The sequence below is a fragment of the Perca fluviatilis genome, chromosome 11, assembly GCF_010015445.1.
Source record: "Perca fluviatilis chromosome 11, GENO_Pfluv_1.0, whole genome shotgun sequence".
Lineage (NCBI taxonomy): Eukaryota > Metazoa > Chordata > Actinopteri > Perciformes > Percidae > Perca > Perca fluviatilis.
The window spans coordinates 9,746,366-9,763,159 of NC_053122.1; the positions used below are offsets into that span (position 1 = coordinate 9,746,366).

The 16,794-nt window shown below is 40.3% G+C and overlaps 1 protein-coding gene across 4 annotated transcripts in view; it reads right to left on the reverse strand.

Moving 5' to 3' along the window:
* Nucleotides 1–16,794, reverse strand: part of map4l (microtubule associated protein 4 like) — a 113,337-nt gene that overhangs the window by 71,482 nt on the left and 25,061 nt on the right. For all 4 annotated transcript variants that reach the window (XM_039814914.1, XM_039814916.1, XM_039814913.1 and 1 more), the window contains exon 2: nucleotides 12,064–12,263. In XM_039814914.1, coding sequence (XP_039670848.1) covers nucleotides 12,064–12,253 — 190 coding nt within the window. In that variant the 5' untranslated portion in view covers nucleotides 12,254–12,263. The remainder of the gene's footprint in view (nucleotides 1–12,063; nucleotides 12,264–16,794) is intronic.

Genomic DNA, 16,794 nt, shown 5'->3' on the forward strand with positions numbered 1-16,794 from the left:
AAAAGGTATCATAAATGATAGAAATGAAATTGAAATTGCAAGATTAAGACACATGTTGTAATATACAGAATTGTCATTTCATTTCTTAATCCCAAGATGTTACATTTTAACCTATACTACGGGTTATGAATTAAAAGATAGAAACATTTACACTTAAACTCTACACAGCTCAGACCCTCGGTCTGTCTCAGTTGTCCTGGATGTCAGATGGGCTCAGTGTTGGACTCCAGAGGTGCTGTAAAAGCTTCAGTTACATCCTACTCATCTGCTGAACTCAGCACACTGACACACACATCCTCATTATTGACAGTGACAGCCAAGGTGTGTGTGTGTGTGTGTGTGTGTGTGTGTGTGTGTGTGTGTGTGTGTGTGTGTGTGTGTGTGTGTGTGTGTGTGAGAGAGAGAGAGAGATGACCTCACCAGAACTGCATGTGTGTGGAGCTGCTGGTATTGATGCACTCGACTGTACTGCAGTCACATGTCGACTGCAGTGTCTGGTACTGTCACACAAACACACACACGCAGACTCATGCACTCAGGAATGTAAAAAACAATGCCTACACAAACATACTACTACTACTGCAGAGTGACTGTGTCTCACACACTCACACACACACACACACACACACACACACACACACACACCTTCTCTCTCTCCCCCCTGTACCTCGACCACACATCAGTACAGTGAAAGTACACACACTGCAGGGATGTGTTCTCATGCCTCAGCAAACAGAGTTCCTTCCTTCCCGGCTTGGTAGAAACACTAGTAGACTGCAGTATAACTTTACCTTTATTGTGCTGCTCTGTAAGCCCACAGTCTACTACATTTCATGCTGGCTTAATTTAAACCTGGATTATCCTAAACCCAGGGTAAATCAAATTTAAAATATGATTAAAAAATTAAAACTTTTTTGAGTGCTACCCAGTACAGGTATATTAAGTGAAAATGTCTGGTATAACTGTATCATGAATTGTGTGTGAATGGATGGAAGTGTTAATAAATCCACGGTGTTATTTTAAATTTTTATTTGTAGTAAAACGTCTTCTTTTGAAGATATTCATTTATATATTGAAGAGAATTTGAACCACTTTTTGACATTCACCTTCATAAAACATGATTTAAACAGGTCAACGTAATGTGAACTTTATTATCTGATAATAGTTTTTCTTAAGGAATCTTCAAGCACAAATTCAAGAAAGTAATTACAATATCTAGAATCTACTGTATCTTTAAAACCTCTCAAATGCCCTCTTTGCACTCTGTGTTTTTGCACTACAGTGAATGTTAAAAAAGTGATAAAAACACATACTAAAATATTGGTTTCATTACAAACAGGTGGTCTAAAACAATATTGTAGAAATGAAAAATAATGCAGGTTGCTCCTGCACTTGAATCAAGTAAAAATGATTTTAGAAAACACTGGAAAAAAAAGCTGGCATGCATTGGAAACACGGCAAAATATTCTTACTGCACTTGCAGATATTTTTTTTTTCTTCAAGGAATAAACTACAGACAAGAAGTACTTGATGAGGAGATTTCTAGGCTCCCTTTTTGTCCAACAAACACACACACACACACACACACACACACACACACACTCTTTGAAATCTTAGCGCTTACTCAGCCAAGTAATGAGTCATTCATACAGCAACAACCTTATTACCTATTTAAATATCTGTACTAAATTCAAACCTTATAAAGGTAAGCTACACACAAACTTTTATCAAGCCGCATGTTTATATGTTTAAAATGCCTCGTCATTCAATACCCAATTTCAATACCTAAGGAGTAAATCTCATCAGTGTCTAACGTTACATTTCGTAGAGGCAGGGACGAAAAACTATACGTTACCACAGAGACAGGGCTCACATAGTAGGAGCTGAAAATTAAATAAAAGGAATCTTGCCGTTATATATAATGTTGTTTAGGAACCAGTATCGAAGTCAAGGTATTGGTATCGAAATGTTTTGAACGATGCCCAGTCCCAACACGTCGCAACTCAAAATTCTACTCAACCACTTTAAACTCACAGCAAGAGAAACGGCTTGATTTTTGGGCCATCCTGTAGGTGCTGTTCACAAGGAAGAACAAGGTGGCAGAACTAAAGGTTTGCCCTCACTGACACTGAGGACAGATGAGCTTTTGGTTTCCTATTCAGTTCACATAGCAGGAGCCAGGTTTATTACAGCCCTTCATCACAGCTGAGGCCTCAAATGACTTCACAGCGTCCACATTATTAAAGCTACATTGTGTAAGAATTTCTCCCATCTAGCGGTGAAATTGTGATGACAACCAACTGAATATTACTTTCTAGTCCCCCCCCCCATTCTGAGCGTGTTCTACCTCCTACGGTGGCCGTATTATTCCAAGAAGTACGACTTCGTCCCTGAGTGTTCCTTCCAGTGTAATAGTAGTTTTGCGTTATTTTGGTACCATTTCATTGCTAACATCAGCTATCAGGTTCTCAAACATACGCAAGCTAATGTTAGCCAAGTATCAGTGCTATCGTTATTCTGTATATTGTACAAGATTAATAGTGTAAGGCAATGTTTACAGCATAGAAGAGAAGCAACGGAGGTTTGTGTTTTTAATATATTTCTCTGAGCAGTATGAACAATGTCAATGAAACCGAAATTAGCTCTTAGTATCTCCATTGTTTACATGCAGCTGTTCTAGCTGTAGCTAGTCTATGTTACAACAGCACATGACGCGAGTTGTCTGCCAGGGAAATCACGATACATATGACTACGTTTATGTTACAAGGTAGACAATCCTTTTTCATCATTGACGCTAGGAAAAGTATCATAGACGTTCTAGCGTTATGCACAACCATGCTATAGTTAGCCAAGCAAGTAGCAACTATAAAACAAATAGGCAGAATTACCTGTCGAAGAAAGCAGGCAATTTCGATGTCCCTTTTTAAAATCCTTGATCCTTATGAGCTCTTTCCATCTTGGAAAAGCCACTCAAATATCAACTTTGCCGGTTGTCATTTTAATTCTCTTTTTAACTTTCTTGGCGACTCCATTACATGTCCTCGAGAATAGGCGCAATCCTCCATTTTCAACAGGCTTTCAAATCTGCTGGCAGTCGCATGTAATCTTCTCCCTCTCCCTCCCTGGCATTCATCAGGGTGCCACTGAGTAAAACGCACCAAAGGCAGAGGTATGTCCCTCTTTGGCTAATGTATTTTAAAGATGGAGGCGCAACATGGCGGCCGTCATTCGAGCGACTCGTTCATATGTATTCTGAATGATTCTGTATGTCAGATTGTACGCGTACGAGAATACTTTGATTAGTTGGTGGAAGTAATTACACATGAATGAGCACATATTTGTGAAAGAACAAAGGGGGTTTTGCTAAGAATCAACTCAAAAAATTACACAATGGAGCTTTAACACTAAAATGAAAGGAAAAGCACAACACTTCCCACTACAGAATTCAGTAGATCTCTTTGATTGGTAGTGATTCCCTTACCATCCAACTACATATGCAAATATGTCAGTCTGGCAAGTGATGTCAGAAATATTTTATATTAATAGATACCATTTTCCAACTGCTTTCATAACATATTATTGTTCATTGTAATGCATTATAGCCAACAGACTGTCACATTCTGCCTTTCTGTCCTCTATTGTCTGTGTTTGGGAACTTTCCCTGTTGCCTCGCACTCACACCTGCATGACACATACTACATTCTACACTACATTCTATACTGTGTTTGCTATAGCACTAGGGCTGCACAATATATTGTTTTATTGTCATCGCAATATCAACTGGCGCAATATACATATCGCCAAAGGTTGCGACATATCGCAATTGACACTACGAAATGTTTTTATGTTAGCTGAAAGAAAATATCAGTAGACAACTGCACTTTAAAGTGTAACTGTCCTTCTTTGTTAGTGGTGCCTGTTATTGTCAATTCAATGTTCAATTTGTTCAATAAAAGTGTTAGAAATTCAAATTCAAAAATTCAACAAGCAGTTTGTTGTATTTTAAAAGAATACTGAAAGTAACAGAAGGCCAGAACTGAAGCACATTTTAATAGCTGTTAATTTATCGCAAGTAATATTGTTATCGCGACATTCAACAACGTTACCGTGTATTGTATATTTTCCTCATATTGTGCAGCCCTATTCAGCACACATGTAATATTCATTTCAGTTTGACAGTAGACTGTGGATAACACATCCTTGAGTTTACCAATTGTACTGTAGGTCTGAGCAGGATTTTATCTGAAGTGAACTGATAGAGTTACATACAGAGTGCCAGCTCTGTGCATTTGAACAAATAGCATTTATCTCAAATTAACTATCCATTATCAGGGTTCTTCCTCCTAGCTTTGAAATGGTTCTCTGGGCTGAATGAGGCTACGAAACAAATTCTACTGGAAAGATAAAACTGTGTACTCATACATATTAAGAAACACACGGGTCTTGCAGCACCCAAAATTCAGCTCTCTCGCACCATTATTAGCTGACACAGTTGTGACCCACTGTCCTACTTGATGGGAGACCACCTGCTTTTGAGCTCATGATATAAATTAAACAGCATTTAAAATTCATCCAGCTACAATTAGTATGATACAAAATATGTAAACAATACCAACTTTTCCTTTACCAACATTTGGAAGGAGACATTCGGGGACAACATTTACATGAAATGGATGATGAAAATCCTGCACACTCCAGCAAGCAAAATACGATAAAGAAATGCGAAAAATGGACAAAATACCAATCACAATGCAGAGTCACCACCGGAAACTTTGATGTCAGAGTCTTTTGAGTATTATTACTAAGAACATGTACCCCACTGGCACTGTGCTGTGTTCTTTGTTCTTCATTGTTTATACCAAAAATCAATAAAATCTGAGTTAAAAAAAAAAAAAAGAAAATCCTGCACAGACTTACAAGACTACTCCACTGATTTAGCATTGCACTCCCTTTACCACTGTCGTTCGAAGTCAAAACCTGGTGCCTACATTACTAACAATGTAGCCTATATCGACAACGTTTCATCGACAAAAAACTACTTTTGAACGTACACATGTTCCACCAAAAGAAGTTCCTTTCCGAGGCTATTTTGCAGCGGCACCGTTGCTCCGTTCGTCGCTTAGCGCCCGCCCAAGACGATTGTGATTTGTTTAAAGAAATGCCAATAAACCAGAGCACGTTTTTCTCCCATCCCGGAATGTTGTGTGGACTAGCCAGACCATCCTCTGCAGCGCTGTGGAGGTGGGTCTGACAATTCGAGACTACGTTTTAATAGACCAAGTCTGCCGCTGGCCACCAGACCGCTGTGGCTCAGGGGTTTGTGCTGACTGAATTTGAAATGCTACAGCCTCTAACTGAAGGAATGCAGCCGACACTAACTCAACAGGGATCGCTTGAAGCATCCCAGTGGGGCTGCTTTATGTGGCTGGGTTGTCAGAACATCTAGCCAGAGTCTTCAACTTACAGGGACACGTTCCACAAACTGCCTTCAGATCTCTGCTGGTACACCCTAAAGTAGTCAAGCTTCATGAGCGACTTTCTTTACTTTTTTTAACCCACTAGATACACAGAATAAAAGTAGAATTCATTGTTAAGGGGTCCTACACTGGTCCCTGTGTTAATGTGTTATCACATGTGAGTCTTGGGTGCAATGCGTAGTTGCACTTTAGATCAAAGTGTTTGATCTAAAAACATTTGTGTTAAAATGTCTGCTGTCAGCACAGTGTCTTCCCCACCCATATAGCACATACAGAACGTAGCCCACAGGCCTTTATAGTCACCAGTGTTTTAGATCAGTCACAAACACACGCACGCACGCACACACACACACACACACACACACACACACACACACACACACACACACACAAACAAACACACACACAGCCGGAGGACGTGTGCCTGCTTTTGGAGATCATCCCAGCTGTACATGGGCATGTCAAAGACTATGTGAAATGATACGACAGCCTGATGGTTTATCATAAAGGATTAAAACAAACATGCACGCAACTCTGTTTGATGTGCCATCTGTGTTTAGCGACGTAAATATCAAACCAATCAACAAGATTGTATCTATTTCTGGATCAATTTCGCAATATCCGTTTTCCATCCATAACCTTTATGTCATTACATTACAGTAGCATATTGAATCTGGGATTGGTAATAATGTATATAAACAGGGGTGGAGGATCTAGGAACTAGGGGTACAGTATGGTATCGCGATATTCTCTGTGGCAAAGCTGTAGCGATAGTATTAATCAAGTATTAATCTTTTATTATATAAATTGTGACAATTCCATTTTGCAACAATAAAGGCTGTATCTGCAAAACCCTTGAGTTTACTGAATTGAGCAACAGCGTGTTTTATAGCTTATTGCAAATTTAAATTTGTAAGAGAAAATATGTTATTTCGTCTTTCACAGCCTCTTCTAGGGCTGGGTACCGAACGTCGATACTTTTATGGTATCGAAAAAAATACTCCAATCCTATGAGTATCGAAAAATGATTTATCTTTCGGTGCCAAATTTCGGTTCCAAAAGTGTCTGAGCGCGTAAGCGCAAGCTTATCTGTCCTCTCTGTATATTGACACTGAGCGGAGCTCCGACACACACAACACACACACACACACACACACGGAGATGTGCGGATGGAGTAAACTGTCTGCAGTCTTGTTGAAGTCACAGAGAGTCACGGTTGGTTTCAAGTGTGGTTAAATATTTTTTAAACTTCACGCAGACAGCGTTTGCTGCGATATGATATTAATGGCGAGCCGAAAGCGGTCGCGGTGCTGTTGACGTTACACTTCCTCTTAGACAAGCAGCCACAACGGTGGTTTTTCTGCCCTGATGACTGACTGACAAGTTGAGGCACTTTTATTAATGTTACTCTGAGTGAGCAGTTTTACCAGAATTTTTTAATTTTGATAACTGTTTTGATTCACAATTAAGGTGGAAAATAAAAGCTTTGTGTTTAATGTATTTTTGTTGATGCTGAAATGGATTTTAAAACATATGGTATCGAAGTATCGTTAGGAACCGGTATCGAAACTGAGATATCGAAATTGGCACTGGATCGAAAGATTTTGAACGATACCCAGCCCTAGACTCTTTACAGCCTCACTTTAATGTGAAAAATATGGAAGAACTTTATGAAAGTGAAGCACTATATCACGAGAGAATTTGACCAACGTGTCCATCTACAAGTTCCATGAATAAGAGTTGTTGCCAAACTCTGGTTCCCTACAGCTCTGGACTGACAGCTAGACAGGTCAACACTAATTGGACCAGAACGTGCCACTGGCTGGGTGCTGATATTGTGTGTGTGTGTGTGTGTGTGTGTGTGTGTGTGTGTGTGTGTGTGTGTGTGTGTGTGTGTGTGTGTGTGTATGGTAATGATGCTAATACAGCACAGTCTCCAGGCTGACAGTGTAACAATGACAGGAAAAGAGAAAGACAGAGAGGATGGGTGGAACAGAGACTGAAAGAAAGAGAAAGCAAATAAATAAATAGGTTATAGGGGGAAAAAAAATTGGGAAATCAAGATTAGGCCTAAAAGACACAAAAAAGGCAGAGAAATAAAGAGAACAAGCCTGATAAAGATAAAGACAAAGTAAGACAGTCAGCTAATTTAGGTCTAGACAGGGTTGGCCAAAGTGTCGAGGCAATTACACTTCATCTTCAAAGCACGCACACGCACGCACGCACACACTCATAGGAGGATCCCTGATGGCCCTGATACACAGACTAGAATCTGAGGAGCTTGCAGTGTCTGTACTCTGTGCAGTGACTGCTGTTGACTATAACTATTATTGAAATCACATGATCCCTTCATTTCAACCATTTAAATTTAACCAAAGGCTAAAACCTCTTTCAATATGCGGTGCCCTAAATTGAAATTAAAATTAAATTACACTAAATATTAACACATCATACTGTAACAACCAGGGGAATATTATGAAAGCAGTGTGTGTTAAAGCTTTAGTGCGTTAACTAACTTTCTTTCGTATTTGCTGACCCTATGTTCGAGTAGAACTACATGAAGCAGGTAATTTAAAGACAAATCCGGCTCCTCTGGCACCACCTACAGCCTGTAGTGCGATTTGCAAAAATCCACCCCTCCCTGTTCAGATGCACCAATCAGGGCCGGGGGGGATGTCTAACTGTGTGTCAATCATTGCTCATGCACACACACATTCATTCTCCCTTGTGGGGGGAGGGGCTTAGGAGAATGTTTTGGGCTTTAGCAGAAAGGGGGAGGGACTGAGAAGTTGTTGATGTTCAAATTGTTTGGCTAAGTCCTGGATCTTCCCAATCCTACCTACGGCACCTTTAACGAACGTCCGTTACATTCAAGCCATTGCCAAATGAGTTGATCCAAAGCTAATTAATCAGCTCCACACAACTCTCTCTGTATTTCTCAGTATGGCTCTGTTCAGAAGATTGTGTCGTCCAGTGACTTTTGTGTGCAGTCCATCATGTTTTTTAAATCCTCCGTGTCCTCCTTGGCTACTAGCAACAGCGTGGAGGAGGGGTGCGGGTGGTGCGCGATCACGGAAGGCTTGTGTCACGTGGATGCACCGACAGAATTGTTGTCATTACTTAGAATTCCTCATGGGGGGGGCGACAGAAACTACGCACTACAGCTTTAAATGTGACATCAATAAATGATCCCTGATGTACATTATAATTATGCATAGGTGATAATTGATTTTGGCAGCTATAAATTGCGCCCAGCAAACTCGAAGCTGTGGTAGACACGTAAAAACTACTGGTGTCCCTGGTGTCCCTTGTTAGCACACATAACTCCCCCTTGCCATTGAAGTGAACAACCTTCTCTATATTAATCCATGTCTCTGTGTGTCTACAGGGCTTTTGTCTCTGCTCTATTTAACTCTCCAGCCTAGACGACTCCTTTATTTTCCATTTTAGGTCTTTTGTACTAAAATCCACCAGTATGCTCTTATCCATATTACTTCTCTCTTAATCTCCCAGCTCTGCCCTCTTCTTCTGCCTGTCATCCATCTATTGTTCACTTCATTCGTACACAGAGCATATCTTATCTTTATAGGTATTATTTATTCACTGCTGCTACTTATATTCACACTGTACTTATTTATGTTCGTACTGTATGTATGTTGACACTGCACTACAACCTTTTTAACCTAATCTTACTTGTAACCTAATCTCACTTACTTCTACTTAACGTTTTTATTTATTTATTATTGTACCTTGAATTTGACTGTGAGCAACTGCAACTAAATAATTTCCCTGAGGGGATCAATAAAGTATTCTGATTCAGATTTATCGGTTTCTAAACTCTACAACCACTATGGAATACTTACATACATGCAAATATTAAAATTTTTAGGACATTTTTTTATTGAAACAATTGAATTATTTACCTTGTTTCTAGGACCTAATTACTGAAAAAAAAACAGGTTATAGCTACAGTATATGTGCTTGGCACTGTGCTAAGGCAGTGGAGACTGAAGAGGTGGGGCTTATTAAAGGTGCTGTAGGTAGGATTGCGAAGATCCAGGACTTAGCCGAAAAATTTGAACATCGACAACTTCACAGTCCCTCCCCCCCTTCCGCTAAAGTAAATGGACTGGACTGTTTTTTTATATAGCACTTTTCTAGTCTTAACGACTACTCAAAGCGCTTTAACATAGCACAGGAACCATTCACCATTCACACACATTCATACACTGTGGCCGAGGCTGCCGTACAAGGTGCCACCTTCTCATCAGATAAACACTCACACACATTTACACTCCGATGGCGCAGCATCGGGGGCAACTCGGGGTTCAGTGTCTTGCCCAAGGACACTTTGGCATGGAACTGCAGGGCCAGGGATCGAACCACCAACCTTCCGATTGGCAGGCGACCTCTCTACCACTGAGCCACAGCCGCCCCAAAACGCCCAAAACGTTCTCCTAAGCCCCTCCCCGCACAAGGGAGAATGAATGCGTGTGCATGAGCAGTAATTGAAACGCAGTTAGACACGCCCCCTGGCCCCGATTGGTGCATCTGAACAGGGAGCGGTGGATTTTTGTAAATCGCACTACTGGCTGTAGGTGGTGCCAGAGGAGCCAGATTTTTTATTTTTTTATTACCTGCTTCATGTAGTTCTACTGGAACATAGGGTCAGTTTCAGCAAATGTGACAGAAAGTTAGTTTTATAATTCTTACCTACTGCACCTTTAAATGGGGCTATCTTAGCTACTAATATCACAAACTTCATCACAGTTTAACAAAATTTTAACGGAAACATTTCAGTTCACCACTGAGATCCATCAGCCTCCAGACACACAAATATTTATCTACAGCTGCTGACAGAAATCTGATGAGAAACTTCATCCTAAATATATTTGTGGACTGAATTTGAGAAAACAATTATTCAGCAAAACTTTCTCTGCAGGCAAAGAGGAATTATATAGTGTTGCTAATTTTTTAGGATTATAAATCAAGTGTGATAAACAGGAAGCTCTCGGACCTTGTTAGGAAGGTTTTGAACATTCGTAAAGTCGACAACTTGAGTAAATGTTACTTTGTAACTTTCCATCGTTGGGTACCAAAGGGGGATGTTGTGAGCTAGTTTCCCTGGAAAAAAAGGGAAAAATGTCTGCACAGAGCTGAGTTGCATGAGGGCCATGTTAGTTGAACAGGAGATGGTTGTTGGGAATTAATATGTGACTAAATACATTTTCATTCTTAAAAAAGTGCATCTCACCAATTTTACACATGAAGGTCAGTTTACTGGTCATAAGGGATATGACTTTGGAAAAAGTAATTCGTACATATAACTACCAAAACTAGTGCACTGTAATTGGTATGTATGCCACTTATTTATTATTGAATGCACTGCATTGACTGCCGCTGTATAAGACCACAAAGATAAACACAGGGCTTTCAAGCTGGGGGAGCAGAGTTCTTGTCCTGGAAAAAGGAAAACACACGACTTTCACCCAGGAAACAGGTATTTGTGTCAATCTTGTCACAATCTTTTTTCAAATCTTAACTAGTTGTTTTGGTCATCGCCGTATGCGACCACCTTTTGTTAACTGTAAAAGAACCACTAAACTTTACTGTCATGTGACCATTCGGCTAAACTTTGTCATGTGACCGACGGTGATTGCTGTAATAATTCCGTACGATCTCATACGAATTGTTGTGCATGAGTTTTCGTATGATATCATATGAACCTGTTCATGAGAATGCATTGATCACCGCCAGATTGTTTACGAGTGACATAAATGCAGATGTGTGTTTTGGCAGGTTGGCACTGAATTCTAAGAAGGGTGTATGTACTTTAAAATACTTGACAACATTTTGCTAAAGTTAAAATATGGCTGAGTATTATGACTGGTACTTACGGAAGGTGTAAACAGAGAGTGGTTATTTGGCTTAAACATGCAAAACCACTACCCTGGAAATCCAGAGTTCTCTCGAGAGCACAATTTGAATTTGCTCAGCGAGTCACTCTGGCATTAAGTAATGATGCTCATTAATCATGCCCTTGGAGCCGAGCTGCACCAATCACATCGGTGTATCTGATATAGGCGGGCCGACAGTTTAATCTACCAGTTAGCTCCGCTGGTAGCTAAGCATACGGGGCTCTGGATACATCACCCCGTGTATTGTTGTGATTGGTCGTAGTGTTATCCAATTGCGTGCAGTGAGATTTTCAAATGCATGCTTGGTGCCGCCCCTCGAGTTGGGCCATTTTCATTACTCAATGCCAGACCCTTAATCTTTCGGATTTGGTTCTGGATTTCCAGGCTACAAAACCACTGGTATGGTCCTTTAAGACTGCAGTGAACACACGCACAAGTAAAATGTCTGTTTCAGACAGTTTACCACCTTGAAACTTGAGGCAGATTTCACCCAGATGACTTAAATTCAAGCCCAGTGAGTTAAAAATAAAAAATTTTCTAAATGCCTACGAGCCAACTCCAATCTACCCTCCTCCAGAGACGTGATCTTTCCTACAGGGATCGACATCCCATTGGGGAAAGCATCACTTCCTCTTCACGTCTTTGCGTGAACGCTCACAGCGACTTACCGCTCTTGGTGTCCTTTCCATCCAGTAAGGGCCGGTAGTCGCTCTTGGAGACTGTCTCTCCCACCTTGTCATCATAGCTCTCTTTCTCCAGTGAGGCCACAAAGTCTCTCTTCAGCAGGGCCTCAGCAGGGGCCCCACCTGGGACCCCACCTCCACCCCCACCCAGAGCATCTCGCAGGCTCAGGTCCATAGTCCTGTTACTGGAGAGAAAAAAGAAGAGGTGTGATTAGGGTTATTCTCTTTACCCAATCCACTTCACAGGTTGTCTTGACAATCACATTGCCTGTGTGTCATAAACGTATAACTTCTTCCTACCAGTGAGCATCACATTTATTATTTGTATGTGACTGACCACTTCACACCTTTTACAAGCCTGTCGATTCAGGTGAGCAATGGTGTGACTGCCCAGTTCACACAATTTGTAGACAGATCGAGCAAAAACCAGCATGTTGCACTGTGTGATGTGCTTGCTTTCTCTGCTTTCACTTTTCTCCATTCACTTTCTCTCCTCTCTCTTAATGAGTGAGACATGCTTGCCTGTGGAATAACTTTCTGAGATGAATTCATGTTAGTAATTAAAGTCAAAGCAATGTGTTCAAGAACATAATGTCTATGTAGACAAGTTTGTGGAAGTCAAACTTATGGTGGATTTCTTTTTTAAACTGTTGTGACAGCTCAGTCACGTGGACACATTTTCTGTATGTTACAACATAATGGCTGAAAAGGAAAAAGGCTGAACTGACTGTGTGTATAATCTACTTTATTTACTAAAGATACCGAGAATTTCCTGGAAAACATAATGGGCCCTATTTTAACGATGTAGGCGCACAGCGTGAAGCGCCTGGCGCAGGTGCGTTAAGGGCGTGTACAAATCCACTTTTGCTAGTTTAACGGCGGAAAAAAGGGTCCGTGCGCCAGGTGTGCGAGTGCGCTGGAAAACTGTGTCGGTCTTAAACTAGCAAAGACAACTTGCTTCGGGCTTTTCTCTGCGCCGGGTGCAAGATAGAATGATAGAATAGTGAGTGTACTGTGTTTTTCTTTTCCTACTGTCTTTGAACTCCTCATACTACAGCAGCTGTTTAACGTCAGTCAGGTATTCCTCAATCAATACAAAGCTAAATAAAAAATGGCCTTTAAATAAGTAATGCAAAAAAGCCAACATGAATTCACTGAGTATTTTTCCCCCTACAATAAAAGCCATGAACTTTGCATAGAAAATGACTTCTAATTCCAAAAAAATCCAGCAAAACATTTATTTTTCTAGGAAAGATGCGCCGATCTAGAGAGAGAATGTGATTTTCTTTTAAACGGCTGCTTTTCTGTAATGTGTTTGCGCTGGGCAACAGGATGTATCCTCACACAGTGACTGCCCACAAGGTCAGGCGTCAAGACGGCACCAGTGTGTGGACTGACACAGAAAACAATGGGTGCCAGTGTTTTTGATGTCTGTCATACACTGCAAGTGTGTGTTGCCATTAAGGTTGTTTCTGCTGATAAAGCTAAAGAGGAAATAGAAAAAGATAGCCTAATTGCATAAAAACAAAAATCATCACAGCATCTAAAAATAGTTCTGGATGGAATAAGAGTGTAAAAGTTATCTGTACTGAAGTGAACACTGTCAGGAATGTCGTCTGTAATGAAATAGATTCAGCACAGTGCATAGGCAATTATAATAATCATTTCAGTCAAGACACTTGAACCATTTATGGCAGTAATATGCATTTTAGTTTGGCGGTGTGGCTCTGCTCATGTGATGCTCTGGAACAAATCTGAGCTCACAAACCCCAAATGGCAGAGTCAGAGAACTAGAATTTGATGAACATGAGCAAATCCAAAAAAACATTTAAAAAAGTTTCTGAACTACAGCGAGGCTCCCATTATTAGGCTGTTAGCATGGCAAACCACCATCTTTCTTTTTGCTAGAAACCTTGTTTTACAGTAAACGCAGACCGGACACAGATTTAAAAAAAAAAAAAAAATCTCCTCTCTCTGACATTGAATAATCACAGTAAGAAAAGGGATTCTATTGATCTATTGCCCGTCATCACTTTATTGTAAATGCAGTGCTTTTGCCAGTGTTGGAATCTTGAAAATGATGACTTCACTTTTTTCAGTAATCTGATTGGTCAGTCGTTATTGAACTGTTCCCCTTAGTAATTTTATTGGTACACAACAAAATGGCGATTGTTGTTAGTTGTCATCATAGACAGTATATAATGGACCAACAGAGCCCGTTGCTCTGGACGGAGACCAGTGAAGGATATTAGAAGCACTTTTCCGGTGAGCGCTGAGCGTTAATGCTCGCAGCGCAGCCTCCAACTGAGCTTGAAGATGTAAATGTGACGTGAGCACACCTGTCTGAAAGTTGTAAGTCTTCTGGTAGCTGTGCCAAGAGAAATCTCAATCATTCCCAACATTGCAGAGACGGAGAGCGTAGGTATATATAAGGAGCTAACGTTAATGTAAGGTAGCCTAACCTGAACCCTGCCAACGGCACAATGTTTAGCTAGCCAGCTTTGACGGTGTGCCAAATGTCATTATTTTTATCATCAGACGCACAAATCTGCTGTACATAAACGTAACTAAACCGATTTTCACTCAATCACACTTTATCTGGATGATGACGTGTGACTTTGCCTGGAACGCTACAAAGTCGTGAGTCGCGACTTGAAGTCGTAACTTACGGGCTAAAAATTGTGTCTGGAATGCAGCAATAGTCTAAACACCCAGAGCACAAGTAGTGATGTGTTTAGTGTTTCCAATATGGAAATAAACAGAACAAGAACTGGGTAGCTAAACCAACATGAACTTAACTTTGTTGACAGAAATCCAGAACAAAGACAGCAATAACAAAATGTAAGCAACTTAAATCTATTTTGTTAATATATTTCAAAAATAAAACTAAACCTCAACCTCAACAAAAGATGGAGTATGGGTTGGATTCACTCTTCACTCCACCAGCTAAATCTCACAAACATAATCGGTGTCCCAACACTTAGACAGCATGACCCCTGAACAAACTCTCTGTCCTCTGTTTCTGTTTGTCCCTCCATCCACCATCCCAGCAAACAAGCTGTCATTGTCTTGCAACTGTATCACACACACACACACACACACACACACACACACACACACACACACACACACACACACACACACACACACACACACACACACACACACACACACACACACACACACACACACACGCCAGTATGAGGACATACAGTATAGTGTTAGCAGGCCTTGAGTGGAACTGTAGGCCATTGTTTCAGGGGGACACAGTACAGTGGACACCTCACACAACACACACAGTTTGGGTTTCTACCTCTTTTCTACCATTCATATCATTTCTCTCGTTACTCTATTGCAGCTATGAATGACTATGTTATTGCCTCTGATTTTGTTCAATGTTTCTTTCAAATACATTTCCCTACAAATTGTGGTTACTGAAATGCTTTACTACACACATTGTGTCTTATAATCACACAGCACTCTCTCTCTCAGCTGTACACACACATACAAATTAACCAATCCCAACCAGAGGCTTCCTAACCTCTATTACCCTCTTAGCATATTATTCTGCAATATTCATGGCTGCAATGGAGAGGTTTCATAAGCCAGAATGTTCAGTGGCCTGGAGCTGGAGTCCTTTGTTTTCTCTCAGCCATTCTGCCTCTCATTACTCACAATAGTACTCTTTATTTTTTATATATTATTAATGACATTTTTATTTATTTTTTTACTTATCCTTTGCTAATTCAGTATGGCAGACAAAGAAATTCAGTTTTTAACTGATGCTGAAACTTTGTATGACCTTGAATTTAGATTTATGAGATATTTTGGATGATTCTTTCGGTCCTTGCAGACAGCTTGATAACCCCCGGTCCTACAAGAAAGGAAGGAAGAGCACTGCGAGCACATGGGAAATGTGCCTCTTTAAAGCCCTCATCACGCTGGATAAAATCACAAAGGTCGAGAAAGAGCTTTGTATAGCAAAAGAGATTACCAAGGATCATTCCCCTTCTTTAGGAAAGTGGAATAGTAGTCCATACATAAGCTACTGCTTCATATTATATTAAAGCTGCACTAATCAATATTCATCTTATTAACAATGTGTACAATTACTATGTGTATGGGTTCCTCTTAGTAAAGAATAGAGCCAGACCCACATGGCATTTTTGAGGCCGATATTGATACCGATTTTGAGGACAAAAATTCCCCATTTTCCAATATGGCAACCGATGTGAGTGAGTGAATTTTTGAGCTGGAATGAAAATTTCTATGGGGATTGTGCACCGATATGACTATGCAAAGGTACTCAGAAGGCTGCTTTCCTAAAAAAAATAAGTAAAGAATATTTAACAATATTATGCATTAAACATACAATGTAGCCTAATACTGTGTTTACCAATCCTAGAAATGAACCCTGAAGAGATGTATGAAACAAATAGCCCAGTAAGCCTCAGAACTATATGTCCAGCAATTGCTGACCATTTAAATAAACAACTACATACTGTAATGACACTATTTCTAAATCATCCCAAGCATTGTTTTCTGCATTATATGTTACGTAAAAAAAAAAAAACAACGGCGCATATCGGACATGTCGTCCGATAAATGGATTTTTTACACTGATAACGATAGATACCGATGTCTGTAATATATCTGTAAAAAAAATTTAAAGAAATAAAAAAAACTGGGGGTGGGGTTTGGGCCCACATCAGTAGC